Source organism: Phascolarctos cinereus, unplaced genomic scaffold, assembly GCF_003287225.1.
Source record: "Phascolarctos cinereus isolate Bilbo 61053 unplaced genomic scaffold, phaCin_HiC Scaffold_2;HRSCAF=192, whole genome shotgun sequence".
In the NCBI taxonomy this organism is placed as follows: Eukaryota; Metazoa; Chordata; class Mammalia; order Diprotodontia; family Phascolarctidae; genus Phascolarctos; species Phascolarctos cinereus.
The window spans coordinates 356,013,118-356,031,973 of NW_027555625.1; the positions used below are offsets into that span (position 1 = coordinate 356,013,118).

The 18,856-nt window shown below is 43.0% G+C and overlaps 1 protein-coding gene across 2 annotated transcripts in view; it reads right to left on the reverse strand.

The window, feature by feature from the left end:
• EXOC3L4 (exocyst complex component 3 like 4) overlaps positions 1–18,856 on the reverse strand; it is an 80,929-nt gene that overhangs the window by 28,903 nt on the left and 33,170 nt on the right. For both annotated transcript variants that reach the window (XM_020971185.2, XM_020971186.2), the window contains exons 3-6: positions 17,533–17,919; positions 15,680–16,310; positions 9,752–9,863; positions 3,840–3,962 (exon numbers count right to left, since the gene is read on the reverse strand). In XM_020971185.2, coding sequence (XP_020826844.1) covers positions 3,840–3,962; positions 9,752–9,863; positions 15,680–16,310; positions 17,533–17,919 — 1,253 coding nt within the window. The remainder of the gene's footprint in view (positions 1–3,839; positions 3,963–9,751; positions 9,864–15,679; positions 16,311–17,532; positions 17,920–18,856) is intronic.

An 18,856-nucleotide genomic window follows, 5' to 3' on the forward strand; every position in this document is an offset into this window, starting at 1 on the left:
AATTCTCCTTATATATGGATCTGGTGATGTCCCCCCCTCCACAGTCTTTCCTGGCTCCCCATTACTTAAAGAGTAAAATTCAAATTTCTTTACCCACTGTTCCTGGGACACTACAATCTGGAGTCCTTCTACCTTTTATGCCTTATCTTCTTCCCACACAATCTAGATCCAACTAAACTGACCTACTCTGTCTTTCACAACCCCTATAATCTCATGCTTTGGTGCTTCCCTCTTTTCTTTTTCACTTCTTGAATCTTTTCAATGAACTCATTCATCATTTAAAATTAAACTCCAATGCTATCTCTTCCAAGAATAGCATCCTTGATCCCCTTCTCTACTCAACCCCCTTCTTTATTCTCTCCTCCATTTCTAACTCTAACCCCATTCCCCCAGGAACAGTCTTGTGCTCAGATTTCACTTTGAATTTTGTTTTATACTTTGCTAATTATGCTTATTGGGGCAGCTAGGTGGTACAATGGTTAGGGAGCTGGGCCTGGAGTCAGGAAGGTTCATCTTCCTCAACAGCAAGCATTTTGCTCTGCATACATATCAGGGGCTTAATAAAAGGTGGTTATGGTGAAATGAATCGAATTTCTGACTATTTACACAGCTCTCTGGTATAGACAAATTGACTGCTAAAGCTGTGTCCCTCTTCTCAAATGGGATGTCCCAGCTGTCTCTGATGACCCTCAGTCATCGCTTAGAGATTCGCTAATCCTCATCTCCCCCAGAGACTCTTGCTCTGGGATTGTGTGACATAATGTGGATAACTAAGACCTCCTGCCCCTGGGGATAAGAACATGGTGTTCTTCATCCTGAGACCACCTGCTCTCCTCTCATCTCGATTTCTCTTAGATTCTCACCGTGCCAGCATAGGCTGCGAATAACAGCTGGCATTTATATCACTTAATTTAACGTTTGTAAAGCACTATAAGAATATTACCTCATTTGTTCCCCTTGATAACCCTGAAGAATTGCTGCTTTTTATATTCCCCTTTTACAAATGAGGAAACTGAGGATTAGAGAGAATAAGTGACTTGTCCAGGGTCACACAGCCAATATTTGAGGCTGGATTTGAACTCGTGTCTTCCTGACTTCAATCCCTGTACTCTACCCACTAGGCCACCCAGCTGCCTCAAGATGATGGAAAGAGACCTGGCAGCTAGAAGGGACACAGAAGACCAGAGTTTTAAGGAGAAGATGTATGTAAAAACTGAATTTGAGTTTGGAAATATATGGCCAGGGTAACTCTTCATTTCCCTACTATTTTCTATCTGGAATATGGACATGTGGAATGGCAGACATTTGCAAATATAGAATAATCTCTGTTATTAAAGTGACCTGGCTCAAGGTCAGTATGCTCTCTTAGCCAACACATGCTCTACTGGCCTCAGACATTGTTTCATGTATAATTGATAGGCCACAATTTTTTTGATGGGAAAAATAAGAGTAAACAAATTATAAGGGTTTAAAATGGTACTTATTTGCTGGGAACATTTGGTGTTTCTGTGACCTGATAAACTCATATTCAGAGAGAGAGAGAAAGAAGGAAAGAAAGAGAGGGAGGAAGCAACAGAGGGAGGAAAGGAGGGGAAAAAAGGAGAGACTTAAGAGTCAGAAGACCTGTGTTCAAGACCTCACTGAGCCCCTCACTGTGACCTTGGACAAGATGTTTCCCTTTTCTGATCTTACCTTTCACAACACACACACACACACACACACACACACACACACACACACACACACACACACAGAGGAACATTTGCTCCCTTTTCCTCCCAGTCAGTAGAAATGCCAGATCTATTTTCTCTTCCTTATCTGTTCTCATGCAACTATAACAATAATAGCTAGTATTTATATAGCATTTCAAGATTTGCAAAGTGCTTTACATATATTATCTCATTTAATCCTCACAGCAATTTGATAGGTAGGTGCTAATGTTATCCCCATTTTATAGGTGAGAAAGCTGAGGTTCCCAGAGATCAATTAACTTTTCAGTGGACATATAGGTAGAAAGGCAAGATTTGAACTCAGGTCTTCCTGATTCCAATTCCAGTACTCTAGCCGCTGCATCATCTAGCTCGGGGGTGGGGAACCTGTGGCCTCGAGGCCACGTAGCTATGTGGTTCCCCACCCCTACTAGCTGCTTATAATCTTAGAATATAATAAATAACAGCTCTTATTTTTATAGTATTTTCAGTTTTGAAAGGACTTACCTCATGTGTGAATATATGAGAACACAGATATCATTGTCTTATTTTACAGATGAGGAAATGGAGGAACGAAGAGGTTAGGGTCACAGAATCTTATAATCTTGGGAGTTGAAAGGGGCCCCCAGAATACTTCAGTCCAGGAGTGGGAAACCTGCGGCCTCGAGGCCACATGTGGTCTTATAGGTCCTTAAGTGCGGCCCTTTGATAGAAGATTCTGTCCCACCTTCTTTGCCAGTAAAGGAATCTCCCTCCACAGCCTCTGAGACAGGTAAGTAGCGCTTGTGCTACAGGTGATGGGGATTTCCGTCTCGCCTGAGGCAGCCTATTTACATTGCTGGACATCAACAATTGTAAGACAGTTCTTCCTTGTATTGAGCTAAAATCTTCCTTCTTGTAGAACTTCACTTCTGTTCCCTGACCAAACAGAATAAGTCTTAAAATGCAATAAGGGCTGTCATGGGAAAGAGACTTGCTCTGCTTGGCTCCAGAGGACACAACTAGAAACAGCGAGGAGAACTTGTAGAGATGCATATTTAGGTTCGAGGTAAGAAAAATATTCTTGCCAAACTAAAGTTGGCCAAGAGGGCTTCCATAATTAGTAGAGTCCCCTTCACTGGTGGTCTTCAAGCAAAGGTTTGAAGACCTACCTACTATTTTGGGGGGGTTATCATAGAAATGATTCTTGTTCAGATATGAGACTGATTAAATGGCCTCAGAGGTCCCTCCTTCTGAAATTCCTCTTCAAAATATTTTTGAGAGCCATTCTATTTCTAAAGAAGCAGTATGGGATAGTAGACACAGCAGTGGACTCGGAGTCAGAAGATGTGGGTTCAAATTCCAGCTGTGACAGTGTATGACCCTGAGTAAGACACTTCAGCTTTCAGGGCCTGTTTTCTCATCTGTAAAATGGGAATGATAAGACTTGCACTTCTTACTTATAGGCATATTGTGAGGACTGTTGTTTGTGAACCTTAAATGTCATATGAGTGTGGACTATTATTACTGAGAGGTAAATTCTCCTGTGATCTCAAGTGTTCTCAGGGTTAACCATCATTGGTTTTTTTTTTTAACTGATCATCACATGGCTTGGTCTTGAGTACTCTTTTTTTTGGGGGGGGGTTTAGGCAATTGGGGTTAAGTGACTTGCCCAGGGTCACACAGTTAGTAAGTGTCAAGTATTTGGTCTGAGGTCGGATTTGAACTCAGGTCCTCCTGACTTCAGGGCCAGTGCTCTATCCACTGCACCACCTAGCTGCCCCTTGAGTACTCTTACCATCTTGTTTGCCTTCCTCCAGACCCACTCCAAGTTGTCATTGTTTTTCCTAAAAGTGGTTTCCAGAGCTTAACTTCAGATGAAGTCTGACCAAGGAGTAGAACATCAAGGGTCATCACCTTCCTCATTCTCAACACCCCTTGCCCTGGCTTTACCCCATTCCCAAATTATTCCTCACTTACTTGGGTGACTTTAGGTGAATCACTTAACCTTTCTGAGCCTCTGTTTCTTCATCTGTAAAATGGGCATAGTAATATTCACACTCTCACCCTGTATTGTTGTGAGGAATATGCCTTGGAAATCTTAAGGTGCTACAGAAATAGAAACTTACCAGTTCTGTTATTATTACCCACCATGTGAATGTCAATGGAGATCGGGGAGTGGTAGAGACCCTGAAGCAGGGCAGGGCCCTCCCTTTCTGCCCACCGGTCCAGTTCCAGCTTCAGAATGCTGTCAAAGCAGCTGTTGATCTTTGTCTGAAGAGGAAACGAAAAGGGGAAAGAAATTCTTTCATTCTCTCTCTGTATTCTTTCTGTTGCTCTATTTCCCTCCCTCTTCTGTCTCTTCTCTCTCTCTCTCTCTCTCTCTCTCTCTCTCTCTCTCTCTCTCTCTCTCTCTCTCTCTCTCTCTCTCTCTCTCTCTCTCTCTCTCTCTCTCTCTCTCTCCTCTGTCTCTTTCTCCTATTTCCCCCTTTTTCCACCCCATGGTGCCTTTTATCTCTAAATTCTTTGACCCAGTGTTACCATCGGTTGGAACAGACAGACTTTTCCTTTCTTGAATTTCTGTCTGTTTACCCCAGGGATAAAGCCTAATTTTGTGAGTGAAGACAGGTTTATGAGTATGTTTCCAGGCTCCAGGTAATGGTTAGGACAGTACCAATTCTCCTGAGAGAGAGAAGAGACCCAAATGCCAGGATACACCCACATCAGACTCAAGGTTTCATATGTGCCCACATCACTTTGCACCTTCCCTCGCATGGCTCCAAAGATAAAGGAGCCCTAGAACCCTCTCTATGCCTTTCTGGTATCTAGTCCAAACTCTTATTGTATAGGAATCCCTTGTACAACATTCCTTAGAGGGGGTTATCCAGCCTCTGGGCCACTAGGAGGTGAAGTGGATAGAGCACTGAGCCTGCAGTCAGGAAGACTCCCCTTCATGAGTTCAAATCTGGCTTCAGACACTAGCTGGTGACCCTGGGCAAGCCACTTAACCCTATTTGCCTGTTTCCTCATCTATAAAATGAGCTGGAGAAGGAAATGGCAAACTACTCTAGCATCTTTTCCAAGACAACTCCAGATGGGGTCACAAAGAGTCAGACATGATGAAATGACTGAACAGCTCTTAAACACCACAGCTCTTAAAGACTTAAGAACTCTGAAATACACAATGACCAACAATGATTCCAGAACACCAAGGCTGCCCACCTTCCTCTTGAGAAGGATGGGCTCAGGATGCAGAATTTTATGTATGTATGTATATATATATATATATATATATATGTGTGTGTGTGTGTGTGTGTGTGTGTGTGTATGTGTGTGTGTATGTATATATGTATATGTGTGTGTGTATGTATATATATGTATATATGTATATATATGTATATATGTATATATGTATATATACACACACATATATCATATATACATATGTATATATACACACATATATATGTGTATGTATAGACACACACACACACACACACACACACACACACACACACACATATATATATATATATATATGTATATTTAACACAGCCAATACAGGAATTTGTTTTATTTATTTATGCATATTCGATGCCAGGATTTTGTTTTGTTTTCTTTTTCAATTGGTGTAGGAAGTGGGAAGAAAAAAAATAAGTTTTTATTCATTGAAAAGAGGTTTTGCATGAACAAAAATGAGAAATGGTATTAAATGGGGGAAATATTTGCATCAAACATGTTTAATAAAAATTTGACAATCAAAATTATAGGGCATTGGTTAAGAGCCAAGTAGTCAAAAAATATGAGCAAATGGTCTTCAACAGCAGAAAAGTGAACTATCAAGAACTGTGTGAAAAACTGTTCACAATCACTAATAATAAAACAAATTGGCTGAACAAATTAACCAGGATGTGAAAAAATGGAAAAATTCAACGTGGCCAGGGCTATGGATAGGTAGGCACATTAATTCATTTCTGATACAGTTATAAGTTGATCACATCAACCTGAAAAACAATCTGGAACTACACAGGAAAAGTTACTGAATTGTTTATCTCCTTTGGTATAGTAGACACATTACTAGGTTTATACTGCAAAGGGGTCAATGACTAAAATAAAGGAATATATGAAAATATTCTTTCACTTATTATAATAGCATAAATGAAAATAGCACTAAATAGCAAGAAAATCCAATTCAAATACATCAGAAAATGGTTATTCCAAATTATTGAAGTTAATATGCACGTTCTTTTTTATTAACAGGTGACAAACCGCATAAATGTAATGTGTCATATCATTAGCCACAATCATTCCATTAAGTAGTTTTGCATGACTTCTTTTTAAAATGAGAAGATACTGTGGGGAAGAGCATGTCATTTTTGAGGAAATAACTGGTCTCAAACAAAATATATCAATTTCTGAAGAAGAAAAAAAAGAAGATAAATGAATATATGGGGAAATTTTGAAGAGCTTGAACAGGGACATATGGTAAAGAGTGTTTGGGTAAAGACAGAGAGAGGTAGAAACAGAAGCAATGTGTCATCAGAGTATAATACAGAACCACCTGAACAAAATGAGATCCTAAGCCTGGCTTTGAGGCCTGATACAGTAATAATGGGATAATTAATACTAACTGGACATCTGCTAGAGGATATTCTCTGCCAAGAACAGAGTTTCATAATTTCTCAATTAGCCTTAATGATAGTACCATTCATCAGAAGGTAGAGAGCCTAACAAAAGGAACAGCTGTTATAGATCTGATTCCTATAAGAAAGAGCCAGTTGCTGAAGCAGAGATTATGAGAACCCTAGGAGCAAGTGAGCACACCATCTAAGGTCCCTTCTAACTCTCACATTCTATTGTCTTATCAATGAATTTCTCTTGTCCTAGAAATTAGTGAACATTTAAAGCCCTGGGAACGGATGCAAAGCTCCCCTAGATCCTCTTTCCTCTCTGGATTGTTGTGACAGTGCTCTCTCCAGGTTCTCCTCCTACCCATATGATCTCTCCTCCGTTTCCTTTGCTGGTTCATCATCCATCCCTTAACCCCTAACTGTGGATATTACCCAAGATTTTGTGGTAGGCCCTTTTCTCTGTCTACAATATCTGTCTTGATAAACTCATGAGTTCCCATGAATTTAACCATCATCTGTAGGCCGATGACTAACTAATCATATATCCAGCCCCATCCTCTCCTGAGCTTCAGTACTAAACCCACCGATTTCCCATTGGACACATCAAATAAGATGTCCTGCAGACATCTCAAATGCGACATCTCCAAAACTGAACTCTCTTTCCCCTTGAACCCTCTCCTCTTCCAAATCTCCCTGTTTCTTTCAAAGGCATCACTATTTTTCAGTCTCCCAGATTTTTAACGTTGGCATTATCCTTGACTTTTCATTCTCTCTAACTTTACCTCCCCAATCAATTGTCACATCTTGCTGTTTCTACCTTTATATCTCCCACATCCAACCCCTTCTCTCTACTCATATAGCAACCATTTTAGTTCAGACCATCCTTAGCTCTCACTTAGATTAATGCACTAGCCTTCTCTCTGGTCTCCCTATCTCATTTCACCACTCCAGTTCATCTTGTATATGTCAGACAAGGTGATTTTCCTCATGTGCAGATCTGATCATGTCATTCCCTTACTCCGTCAACTCCAGTGACTTCCTATTGCCTCTGGGGTAGAATACAAACTCTTATGTTTAACTTTCAAAGCCTTTCACAATCTAGCCCCCACCCACTTTTCTAGCCCCTTTGAATATTACTTCCTCTATGATCTACCCAAATTGGCCTTCTCTCTGTTCCTTTCACAAATATCCCATTTGCCATCTTTATGTCCTTGCCCCTGGCCATCTCCCCATATCTGTAATGACATCTCTGCCTTGTAGAATCTCTCTCTTCTTTCAGGCTGTAGCTTAAGCACCAACTTTCTGCATGAAGACTCAGCTGCTAGTGTTCTCCCTATCAGACTACCTTGTATTTAATTACTTCATATTTATTTGTCTTTATTCCCTTTATATTTATTTTGCATGTAGTTATATGCATCCTGGGCAGCTAGGTAGCTCAGTGGATAGAGTGCTGGGCTTGGAGTCAGGGACACTCATCTTTTTGAATTCAAATCTAGCCTCAGACGCTTACTAGCTATGGGATCCTGGGCAAGTCACTTAACCCTGTTTGCCTCAGTTTCCTCACCTGTAAAATGAGCGGGAGAAGGAAATGGCAAACCACTCCAGTATCTTTGCCAAGAAAACAGAATCACAAAGAGTCAGACATGACTGATAAACGACTGAACCACAAATACACACACATGGCTTCCCAATTAGGATGTAAGCTCTTAGTGAGTAGGAATTGTTTGGCTTTTGCATCTGTATTCTCTGTGTCCAGCAGAGTGGCTGGCACATGGCAGGCACTTCATAAATGCTTATCGATTGGTTGAATCACACACAATAAAGGAGTTGATGGCCTGGGAAGCTGACACTGATCAGTCAGCTCTAAAGCCCAGGGTTGGATTGTTGACATGAGAGCCCTCACAGCAGAACCATAGCTACTAATTTTGAAGACAGGGCAAGTACCACAAAGCATTCCTGAGGTAAGCTCTGAGGCAAATTCAACTGGAAAAACTTCAGACCTCAGAACACAACATACCACAGATGCAGACACTGGGACAAAGAAGGCCCCTGTCAGGGTGGCTACCATTTGTGGATGGAGGGAGACCAGGGTAAACAGGGGAGGATCTTCTACGGGATACAGGTGGTTCCTGGGGTAGGGAGAGTTATAGAATCACAGAATCACAGATTTAGAATTGGAGGAGATATTGCATCCAACCTCTTCCTTTTTTAGATGAGGAAACTGAGGCCCAGAGAAGTGGCATGACCTGCCTAAGGTACTAAGCAGAAGAACTGGGATTCAAACTCGGGCCTTCTGATTCCAAATCCATCTTGGCCCTTCTGTCATTAGAAAGATAGAAGGACTATGGCTGTGGAATGGTGCACATATTGCTTATATAGTCACAGTTGTTCTGGTGGTTAAGTTTTACTCAAATTTTTGTTTATTAAAACAGAAGATTCAATGCAGCATGGTGCCATATTAGGAAATGATTATAATTTTTTTTAAAAAACAGAGCTGAAAGTTAATTAGAGGAAAAAGAAACTGGATGAAGAAGATTCTTGCTGGTGTAATTAACCTCAGTATAACCCATTCCCTTGATTGTTTACTGTCAAGAGATTTTTCATCACATCTCATCTAAATTTCTTCATAAGATGATAGCTTTTAGATCTAAGAAGGGAATTTTAAGGTCATCTAGTCCAACCCTACATTTTTCAGACAAGGAAACTGAGGCTAAGGGCAGCTAGGGAGTACAGTGGATAGTATACCAGCCCTGGAGTCAGGAGGACCTGAGTTCAAATCCGGCCTCAGACACTTACTGGAGGTGTGAACCTTAGCAAGTCACTTAACCCCAATGCCTCACCCCCCCCTCAAAAAAAAAAGAAAGCAAAATAAACTGAGGTCCAGAGACTTGTCATGGTGAAGCAAACATTGGGAGGAGAAGTTGGGATTTGAACTGTTGTATTCTAACTCCAGGTTCACTACTCTTTCAACTACACCACACAGCTTAAATTTGGGCTAACAGCTTTGAAATGGCAACGTCCTCAAATCTGATCGAGGAGCTCCATATCAAAATTCACACAGAAACAAATCTTTTTGACTGATCACAAGGATATAAGACTGATGATGGTTGGTTGCCGCCGGTCATGTGACAGCCACCCGAAATCCTTTGGCAGGCTGCAAACATGCCATATGTTGTGCAGGCCTGTGCTAAAGAGTGGTACCATTTGGGAGCTTCCTGTTCTCACTAATTATTTTCTTATTATCTAAAAGTTAAGCTAATTTATTTCTACCTGATGGAGGTAAGCGCTGTCAGTACTCTCTAAATCCAATCACCCTGGGCAAAACCCTGATGACCCCCCCATCATCTACATCTCTCCACGTAGGAGCTGGCTGTCCATGTCTACCCTATGTTCCCCCCACCTGCCACGGATGGCCCAGCCCTTGGGTCTTACCTCCAGGAACTTGGTGTAGTCACTTTCTAGCTTTTCCCATACCTCAGGTGCCAGCAGCTTTGGCATTGTGGTCACATCTAGCTCCAGGTCCAAGGAGCCCAGGAAGTCCTTGCTAGGAGGACACACAGAAGTGGTCATAACCTTGATCTTGTCATCACCCACAAATGCACCACTTCCATGTTCATGAGCTCTGAAATTCCCTTATCTGATCTCAATCTGTTGGCATTCTACTTTTCCCTCTTCCTTGCAACCCCAAACCCCAAATCCTGTTCTTCATCCTCACCCATGACCTTGCTCAAATCCCTCCGTCCCTCAGTTCTTCTCCAGACCATCAGCCCTGTATTGTTTATACTCTCCTCCCTTCCCCATCTTGACCCTTTGGTGTGCCAAAGGGTCTATACTTTTCTCTTCCCTTGAAGGTCTTGCCCTCTCAAGCCTTAGCATTGGGTTACTCCCACCACTACTGCCTTTGCTGTTACATGCTACTTAATGAAACAAGAAAGTCATGAAACCATACTGACTGGGTCCCTTACAAATTTTTGTCGTATAATTTCAACTGGGCCCTCACTGCATTGAAGCAACTTTTTTGTATCTCCCTAATTGACTCACTATCACACTCAACACAGTGGCTTTTCCCAACCTTTTTGTCCTCCCTCAAGGGGGGATTGATCACTCTCCACCCACATTCTCACTCAAGAACCTTGCCTCCTACTTCACTGAAAGAAATTGAAGCCATTTGTCATGGGCACCCTCCTGTCCCCTCCTCCTTCTAGCACTATCTCCTCCTTAACTCTTGTCTCACTTGAAGAGGTGACCCTTCTCCTTACCTTCACATACTCAAGTGATCCCACTTAATCATATCTTCTCCAGGACATTGTCCATCCTATCAGCCCCACTCTCTCAATCTCTCCCTGTTTACTGGCTGCTTTCCTTTTGCCTACCAACGTGGCCATGTCTCCCCCATCTTCAAAATATTCTCCCTGGATCTGCCCATACCTGATAGCTATCATCCCATCTCTCTACCCTTGGGTGACTATATTCCTGGAGTGGGCCACAGGTAATCCCAGTGTTCACTTCCTTTCCCTCTCTTTTCTTAATTCTGCAGTCCGGCTTCTGGTCATTAAACTGAAGCTGCTCTCTTCAAAGTTACCAACAATCTCTTAATTGCCAAATCTAATGGCCTTTATTCAGTCCTCATCTTTCTTAATCTCTATAGCTTCTACACTGTCAATTACCCTCTTAGGTGGTATAGTAGATAGAGCACTGAGCCTGGAGTCAGGGTGACCTGAGCTCAAACGTGGCCCTTACTAGCTGTGTGACCTTGGGCTAGTCACTTAATCTCCATTTGCCTCAGTGTCCTTATCTGTAAAGTGGAGATAATAATAGCAGCTACCTCCCAGGGTTGTTATGAAGATCAAAGGAGATAATAATTTTATATTAATGTTAGCCATTAGCTATTATCTTCTTTGATATTCTCTTCTCTCTAGATTTCTGTGTCTCTGCTCTCTCTTGGCTTTCCTCCTACCCATCTGATATTTTCTTCTTAGTCTCCTTTGCTGGGTCTTCATCCAGGTCACAGTTGCTAATGGAGTTCCCCTAGAACTCTAGCTTGGCCCTTCTTCTCTTCTCCCTACATGCTGTTTTGTTTAGTGATCTTGTAACCTCTCATGGATTTAATTATCATCTCTATGCTGATGATTCTCTGATCTACTTATCTAGCCCTCAACTCTTACCTAACCTCCAGATTAGCATCTCCAGCTTTCTATTGGACATCTCAGACTGGATGTCTTATGGACATCTTAAACTCAACATGTCTTAAACTCCCCTCATCTTCCCCCTGAAACCCTCCAATCTTTATAAATTTCCCTTTTGTTATCATCCTCCCAAGTCCCCCAGGCTCACAATGTAGGTGCCATCCTCAACTCCTCACTCTCTCTTACCCCCTACCCCACTTCCAATCCATTGCTAAGTCCTGCTAATTTTACCTTTATAAGATCTCTTATTTATGCCCCATTCTCTCCTCTGGCATTGCCGCCACCCTGGTGTCATCACCTTATATCTGGATTATTGTAATAGACTGCTGGTTGGTCTCCTTGCCTTAATTCTCTCCCCACTCCAGTCCATCCTCTGCTTAGCTGTCAAATTAAGCTTCCTAAAGCTCAGGTCCAGGGGGCAGCTAGGTGGCACAGTGGATAGAGCATTGGCCCTGGATTCAGGAGGACCTGAGTTCAAATCTGGACTCAAACACATAACACTTACTAGCTGTATGACCCTGGGCAAGTCACTTAACCCCATTGCCTAACCAAAAAAAAAAAATTAAAAAAATAAAGCTCAAGTCCAATTATGTAACCCCCTATTCAATGAACTCCAGTGGCTCCCTATCACCTCCAGGATCAAATACAAAATTGTTTGTTTGGCATTCAAAGCCCTTGACAACCTAGATCCCTCCTACCATTCCAGTCTTCATTCACCTTACTCACCCCTATATGCTTTGCAATGCAGTGACGCGGGCTTCCTTGCTTTTCCTCAAACAAGACACTCCATCTCCAGACTGCATGCATTTTCATTGGCCATCTCTTATGCCTGGAATTTTCTCCCTCCTCATCTCTCCACCTGGCTTCCCTGGCTTCAAGTCCCAGCTAAAATATCGCATTTTATAAAAAGTCTCTCCTAATACTAAAACTTTCACTCTAAAAATATCTCTAATTTATCTTGTACCTATCTTGTTTGTACATTGTAGTTGGCCTCAGACACTTATTAGCTGTGTGGCCCTGGGCAAATCACTTCACCTTGTTTGCCTCAGTTTCCTCATCTGTAAAATGAGCTGAAGAAGCAAACCACTCCAGCAACTTTGCCAAGAAAACCCCAAATGGGGTCATGAAGAGTTGGATAAGACTGAAAAACTATTGAACAACAACACATGGTTCTCTCCCCCATTTGACTGTGAACTTCCTTGACAGCAGGGACTGTCTTTTGTCTTTCTTTGTACCCTTAGTGCTTAGCACAGTGCCCGAGATATAGAATGTTTAATAAATGTTTATTGTCTGATTGACCAAATAGGAAAAGGCAAGGCCCAGGACAAGTAAAGAAATGGTGGGATTACCTGGTGACGGTGGAGCCCCTTCTTGGCTGCCTGGCTGTATTTACCCTTCCCTTCTCACATTCCTTTTCCCTCAGACATCATCTTGGTCAATACGTAAACTAACTCTGCCTGAGACATTCCTTTTAATCGTGGCATTCTCTACTCACAAGATTTTGAGCAAGAGAAGAAGACCTCTGATATCATCTACTGCTACCTCCTCATTTTAAATAGGAAAAAACAGAGACTGGCAACAGGAAAGGACTTGTCCAAGGTCACACTGGAAGCTAGTAGCAGAGTTTGGACTAGAATCCAGATCTCCTGACTCAGCCCAAGGCACTTCCTAACATAAGCCACTTGCCACATCCTTGGCAATATTGGCTTGCCCAAGTCAGAACAAATGACCAGTTCACTCAGCATCTAGGAAAGGTCAGTACAGTTTGCAGGGCTTTGGAAGAGCAGAAGAAGAACTGCCTAAATGCACTGTCCTGAGCTCCTAAATATTCTTTCTGACCTCTAAGGACACTTGGGCTGATTTTGGAGACTACACCTCCAAGTGCAACCTGGTTGCATCCTCATATGGGAAGGACAGATGGGTTTATATTCGTGATCATATTTTGTTTCTTGTGGCTAAATTTCTTCTTGTTCTTACGGTGATTGTTTTTTGGGCAGGGGCAATCAGGATTGCTAGTAAGTGTCTGAGGCCACATTTGAACACAGGTCCTCCTGACTCCAGGGCCACCTTATGGTGATTTTAAAGGGAGCTCAGATAAGTGGTAAATTTTCACTTAAATGTCTTTCTTTTGCCAAGATTTTAATAGAGAGTCTATGGATCCTTTGGGCTTAAGCCAGCTCAAGGCAACAAGCAGTGAATGACAGACACAGGTGACTCAACCAAGAAATGGGAAGCATGCCAAGAGCAGAGAGATTAATCAGAAACCATGGCAGCAAGTGAAGCGGAACTAGAGTGGAGAAATCCAAGCAGAGGGGCAGTACTCTAAGACCTGGAACTGATTCTTCAGTGAGCTGGCCATGACAGAGGGAGCTGAGGGGAATGGTACTCTCTTAAGAAATCCTATGTGTTCTTTCTCTCTGACCATTTAGGAGCCGGCTGGTGGTTCTGTAGATGGAGAACTGACCCTTAAATCAGGAAGTCTTGAGTTTAATCTGGCCTCTGACACTTCCCATTAGATTGTAAGCTCCTTGAGGACAAGGACTGTCTTTTGCCTCTTTTTGTATACCCAGTGCTTAGCACAGTGCCTGATACATAGTAGGCACTTAATAAAGGTTTATTGATTGATTACAAGCTGTGTGACCCTGGGCAAATCACTTAACGCCTGTTTGGCTCACTTTCCTCAACTATAAAATGGGGATAATAATAGCTCCTACCTCCCAGGGTTGTCATGAGTCTCAGATCCTGAGAATCTGAGCATTTGTTTAAAAAACATGGCAATGCTTAAGATAGCACATAGTAGATGATATGTAAATGCTTCAATTGCTTCCTTCCTCCCTTCTTCTTTCCCTTTTCCGGAGACCCTCTCTGTTATGCCCTAGGGGGAAAAAAGCTCCCCCTCTACATTTGCATACCATTAAATGAGTACTCCAGAAAAACCCTGGGAACCGAGAATTAGAAACTGGGCCTGTCCAGTGAATGCACAGCACAGTAGGTACTCTGTTTACCGGAGCCCAGACTGTGTCAGGAGACAGGCAGAAACACTTGACTTTCAGTATTATTGTCACAGACTGAGTACTGACCCAGGTTTCATCAAGAGTGGAAAAATGCCAGGAAGAACATCTCACCAATTCCCCCAGAGAGGGACTGGGAGGGAGAACTGAGACTCTGGGGCTTTTCAACCTGCCTCACAATAAGGTGGCAAGGTTTTGTGGTCTTTCGGTCATTTTAGTCACGTCCATCTTTTTGTGACGCCATTTGGGGCTTTCTTGGCCGAGATACTGGAGTGGTTTGCCGTTTCCTTCTCCAGCTCATTTTACAGATGAGGAACTGAGGCAAACAGGGTTAAGTGATTTTCCCAGGGTCACACGGCTGGTGACTGAGGCTGGATTTGAGCTCATAAAGATGAGTCTTCCTGACTCCAGGCCCGGCATTCTAAGTAGAGCACCATCTAGCTGCCCCAAGGTGCTAAGGAGGAGGGTGTTATTGGCTGGTCTGCGAAGCTGAGTTGGTGAATGCTATTTACTTCATTCATTTCTAACATTCTGATTAAAGTTCTACACAATATATTCTTGAGTGAATCAAATGAAGTCTATAGCCAGACTCTGATATGACAAAAGGGATCAATTTTCCTACTAGGATGGGGGCTGAGCTAAGATGTGATTGGCTCATCTACACATATAAACCCCATATCAATGCAATCAATAGTACCTGTTGGATATCTCCAATTTATCCTGTCTACAGCTTGTCTGAACATCGTTGTTTGAATGTTGTCTCTCCCATCATGCTGTGAGTTTCTTGAGAGCCAAGACTGTATTTTTGTCTTTCTTTGTAACTGTAGCATTTAATGTAGTGCCTGGCACTTAATAAATGCTTGTAGATTGACTTGCCTTGCCTTGGCTCCCTTAGAACATAGGAAGCAGGGGTACGGTGGAAAGAACACCGGCTGTGGCATCAGATGACTTGGCTTCAAATCCCCCCTTGGATGCGGACAATCTATATGACCTTGGGCAAGTCACTTAACTTCCCTGGGCCTAAGTTTCTTTACCTATAAAATAAGGAGGTTGGCCTCAACAGCCTCTGAGGTAGACCTATGATCCTTTATCCCTTCCAGCCACATGCTCCATGATTCTCCCCTCCACCTCATCCTGCAAGTGCTGAGCCCAGAGTGACTCACCTGCAGTAGACATTAGCTACCCAGTCCATTACCACATAAAGTTGCTCAAAGCCTTGAGCCTCCTGCAAGAGCTCCTGAAGCCGGGCAGACACAGCTCCGTGGAAAGCATCCACGTAGGTCTTCCACACAGGGAAGTCCTCTGGGTAGCAGGGCTGCACCTCCCGCCGGATCTTCACAAGGTCCTTCTTGACCACCCTGCCCAGGTTGGCAAGGAGGCTGGCCAGGCTAGGTTCGCTCATGCCCTGGCCCACCTTTCCCACCTCATCCAAGGCACTCTTCTTCACCGCCTCCTTCCACAGGAGCCTCCACTTCCGAGGAGCACTCAGGATGTCGCTGTCAGACAGACCCCCCGGGTGCACCTCTTCCTCCTTCTCAATCAGCTGGGCCATGCCCAGCAGAGCCTCTGAGTCCACACTAGGCTGGCTCAGAGTCTCACCTACGATGTTCCTGATCTCAGCTGCCATCACATCATAATGAACACAGATGTCCATGGCCTGGCGAGCGTAGGCTGTCACATCGTCCTTGAACCTCCCTGAGTGCTGGTCCTCCACGAGACTGGCCTCCCGCTGGTATAGCTGGGAAAAGGCTTTCAGCAGCTGCCGTTCAGCAATGAGATCAGACACTGGCTTTTCTGCCCAAAGAGAATAATGGTAAGTACCTGGGAGCAGGGGACACAACCCTGGCCCTAAAGCCAATAGACGGGCTCTGACAGTTGACTTCCTGCCAAAGTGACTTTCCCTTTGAGGGCCTCAGTTTCCTCTTCTTTAAAATGGGGATAATAATCCCTGCCCTATCTCGTGAATTTGTTGTGAGTATCAAAGCAATTTGAAAAAAACATTTGTTGAGTACCTGTTTTGTAGGAAACAAAACCAAAATCATTTTTTCAGTCATGTCTGACTCTTCATGACCTCATTTGAAGTTTTCTTGGCAAAGATCCTGGAGTGGTCTGCCATTTCCTTCTCCGGCTCATTTTACAGATGAGGAAACTGAGGGAAACAGGGTGAAGTGACTCGCCCAGGGTCTCACAGCTAGTAAGTGTCTGAGGCTGGATTTGAACTCACAAAGACGAGTCTTCCTGACTCCAGGCCTGGTACTCTATGCACCATGGAGCCACCTAGCACCCCAAATAAAACCAAGGGAAGCAATAGGTCAGAAAGCATATTATGAACTATAGGGCATTTGTAAATTGTAAAGTGTTTTGTCAATAGGAAAGTATATTTTAAGCTATAAAGTTCAATTCAATTGAGAAGTGCTTTGTAAGCCTCAAGGTGTTATATAAAAGTTAATTCATTAGATTGTAAGCACCTTGAGGAAAAGGGCTATCTTTCTTTTTCTTATATGTATTCCTGGTATTTAGCAAGAGCCTGGCACACAATAAACTCTTAATACATGTAAATTAAATTGAAGCTATTATTGTTTTTATTATTTAGTACACATTCACCATGTGTCTACTCTGTGTAGGCATGATGCTAGCACAGTGGAAGAGATAGAAACAAGGCTGGAGCCCAATTGTGGTGAGCCTTGAATGCCAGGCTAAGGAAGTTAGTTGATCCTATAAACAATGGGGATCCTCTGAAAGTTTTAGAGACTTATCCGGCCTCATGAAACTTATATATTAGGAAGATGGATTGGAGAGGGGAAGAACTAGAGGCAGGGAGACCAGTTTGGGGTCTTTGAGAATAGTCTAAGGAAGAGACAATAGCAGCCTACACTGAGGTGGGGACTGTGTGACAGCGGAAATGAAAACACTGGGTAAACTGTGGAAGCATAAATAAATCTCTCCAGAAAGGGTGAACTGTCAGGACAACATGGGAGGGACAGCTCTTCTGATCACTGGTTGCAGTTCCCCTTACCTTCCTCCACTTCCATTTTGATCTCTAGGGGTTCTTCTTCAGAGGACCCCTGGGATCCCTTTAGTAGCCTTGGAAGGCGGTTGGTCACCTCCTCCTCATTCTTCCTGAAAGGCCTGAGGAAGCGTGAGCTCTTTCGCCGAGAGCCGCTCTCCTCTGCTTCCTGCCCCCCAGGGCTACCTTCCCTCTTGCTCATCCTTAAAAAAGCCCTCTTGAAGTTGGCCAGTCCGAGAACACTGTCATCCTCCTTTCCAGGGCAAGAGCTTGTGGAGTCGGCACTAAGTTTCCTACCCCTCTGGTTCTGGGTTGGAGAGCAAAGCTTGCTGGGGGTTCTTTGTTTCTCTCGCTGGGAGTCCCCTGTTCTTGCTGGCGGTGTCTTGTTGAAGGAATCTGAGGAGAAATGGAGAAGAACCCCACTGTGACTCAACAACCAGGGAGTAGGATTTGGGGTCCCCAAGTTATAGGATCATAGGGTCACAGAGAACCAGAAGGGACTTTAGGGGCTGTTGAGTCCCACCCTCTTATTTTACAGATGAGGGAACAGAGATTAAATCATAAAATACCCTACAAACTGGATGTAAAGAGCTTTATAAATGGTAAACCACTGTATAGTATAGAGCAAATAGTCCAAAACCATGCTGACTGTCCACCATATTTCCATAGGTAGTTGCCAAATTAAACCTAATACAATGAAAGAAAAGCTCGCATTTATCCAGCACTGAGAGAAATGATTCTTGATAACCAATTATGGGGGAGATCCAAGCTTTTTCCCTGTCCTATTTCCTTGTTCGAAGCCCAGACTTTGAAAGACATTACTGACCTCTGCCAAAATTTTACCCCACCTAGGCTATCTTATCTTGTGTTTTACTCAGACTTAGACAGGTCTGGGAAAATGTGGATACTCCCTTTTGTCAGAAGGGTGACATGGATACAAATAAACTGAATGATCAAAGTCATGTGCCCCAGACCTTCATTAGAATAGGTCCACCTCTCATTATAATATTCCTTCATTAATTGTTAACCAATCAAAGTTGATTTCTACCCTCAGGAATACCCACTCTTCCAAGGGCATATAAGTATTGAATAGGTTCCATGAGGGGTCTTTGGTCTAAGAGAGCCGGCCAAATGACCATCCTTTTATTAATGATGTGCTAGCATTATTAATAAAATGATTACCCAGAAATTGTATCTCTTGAACATTTTATACATCACAACTGTTAAAACAAAGCCCTTTTCTCATAACAAGCATGTAAAGTGAGTTATGGTGGTCCTCTAGACTGGTTCCTTCTTGTGACAGGCTGTCTCTGTTCCAGAAACCTCTTCCTGC